The sequence below is a fragment of the Morone saxatilis genome, unplaced genomic scaffold, assembly GCF_004916995.1.
Source record: "Morone saxatilis isolate NCDOM2014 unplaced genomic scaffold, NCSU_SB_2.0 Contig8, whole genome shotgun sequence".
In the NCBI taxonomy this organism is placed as follows: domain Eukaryota; kingdom Metazoa; phylum Chordata; class Actinopteri; family Moronidae; genus Morone; species Morone saxatilis.
In genome coordinates this window covers 27,245,894-27,247,541 of record NW_023340257.1, presented here as the reverse complement: position 1 = coordinate 27,247,541, position 1,648 = coordinate 27,245,894, and the positions used below count along the sequence as shown (strand labels likewise).

At 40.0% G+C, this 1,648-nt stretch overlaps 1 protein-coding gene across 1 annotated transcript in view; it reads left to right on the top strand.

Moving 5' to 3' along the window:
- Positions 1 to 543: 543 nt before the first annotated feature.
- col4a4 (collagen, type IV, alpha 4) overlaps positions 544 to 1,648 on the top strand; it is a gene marked incomplete at its 5' end in the record, with an annotated part of 19,303 nt that continues 18,198 nt past the window's right edge. Inside the window, 4 exon segments of the mRNA XM_035679890.1 lie at positions 544 to 585; positions 712 to 792; positions 914 to 958; positions 1,133 to 1,195. Coding sequence (XP_035535783.1) covers positions 544 to 585; positions 712 to 792; positions 914 to 958; positions 1,133 to 1,195 — 231 coding nt within the window.

Here is a 1,648-nt window from a genome sequence, read left to right as displayed (position 1 = left end):
AAGCGGGATAATGCCCTTCCAGGTGTTCAATATCAGGAATTAATGGACGCCTCACCGGACATTATACCTTACCCTATACTGTTATATTTTTATGAGCTTTTGTTGGATAATTTGCTGCTTATAAGATTACAGATAACCTAATTTTGAAGTCAGCTTTGCATGTTATTGTCTTAAGTTTAAAATATAGAAACAAAATATGTTTCAGATTTTGGTTTATTGTAGCCGACTGATGCTCCAGTACCACGGAAATGGAGGATTAATATGTCATCACGTTCTGAATGTCTATTTGGCCACTGAGATTGCTTGGTTGGAAGTACTTTTATATTTCTAACGTCTGTTGTATAAATGATGATATTCAACTTTTATTGGTCAGCTTTCAAATACCAACGTTTACTTGAGAAACAACACATTTCCTTTTTAAATACTGACAGAGATCTTTATTTAATCTGCAGTAATTACACTAGTACACAACCATCTTTACTGATTACTCACTATTGATTATAGATAATTTCTGACAGGCGTTGATGTGTTTTTGTGTTTCAGGGAGAAAAAGGTCGATCTCTGCCCGGACAGAAAGGAGATGAGGTACAAATAAAAAAGTGTTTAACATTACTGTAGTTTTGCGTAGTTCTGTGTAGTTCTGCGTAGTTCTGCGTAGTTCTGTGTAGTGTTTTACAGTAGTAGTATCACAGTGCTGTGTTTGGTCAACAGGGGGATCAGGGCCTCCAGGGTCCTCCGGGGCCGTTTGAGTATGTGGACCCTCCAGAAGACCTGTACATCAAAGGAGAGAAGGTTGGTGTGGCTTTAGGTTGCTACAGCCAATTTTACCACAGCTTTATACCATTCTAATACTGTTCTACTGCTGTAGTTCTGGTTCTGTTGGTTCTAATGTCGGGTTCTGTTGGTTCTTCAGGGTTTTGGAGGGGTTAAAGGCGTCTGTGGAGTTCCAGGACTGCCGGTAAGTTTAAAAATCAGATCAAACCTGAAGGAACACAGAGTTCAGGGTTCTCCAGGGTTCTACTTCATAACCTTTGTTCTACATTTAGACACAACTTGTTGGTTCGTCATGAACTGATCAGATTATTGAACACTTATTGATTATTGAGAACATTGGATCTGTTATTGCTCTAAGGGTTTGGACGCTCTGCCAGGGATCAAAGGAGAGAAAGGGATTGTGGGATTTCCTGGACCCAGGGTGAGTAACCCTCCATCTTCACTTCATCTTGATTATTGATTGGTATTGATCAGTATTAGCAGTCTCCCACTAAAATGTTCCCAGCTGTGCAATGAATTCTAGTAGTGACGGTACGTTTTGAGAGACGGGGCGCCCCATTGGTTGGTTCTCATTTGCATAATGTTGAGGTCGAGGTTACTTTATGAAAATTTAGAAGCGTAAAAGCTTGCTGCTTCTTCAAACAACTAATCGTTGTCAATCCAAAATGAAGACGGATTCAGCAACTCCGTGGATTATTTTTCGCCTCGTTTTCAGAATTTTGGTGAAATATTTTCTCATTATGAGAGAGAGTTTCCAAACGAGTGCTGGTCCGGACGTGTTTGTGTTGTTTACCTGAAAAATGTGGAGAAATAATCACAAGAATGATGCAGTGAGAAAATACTCCCTGAGTTCCCCAGGTACGTGGGTGGAGAC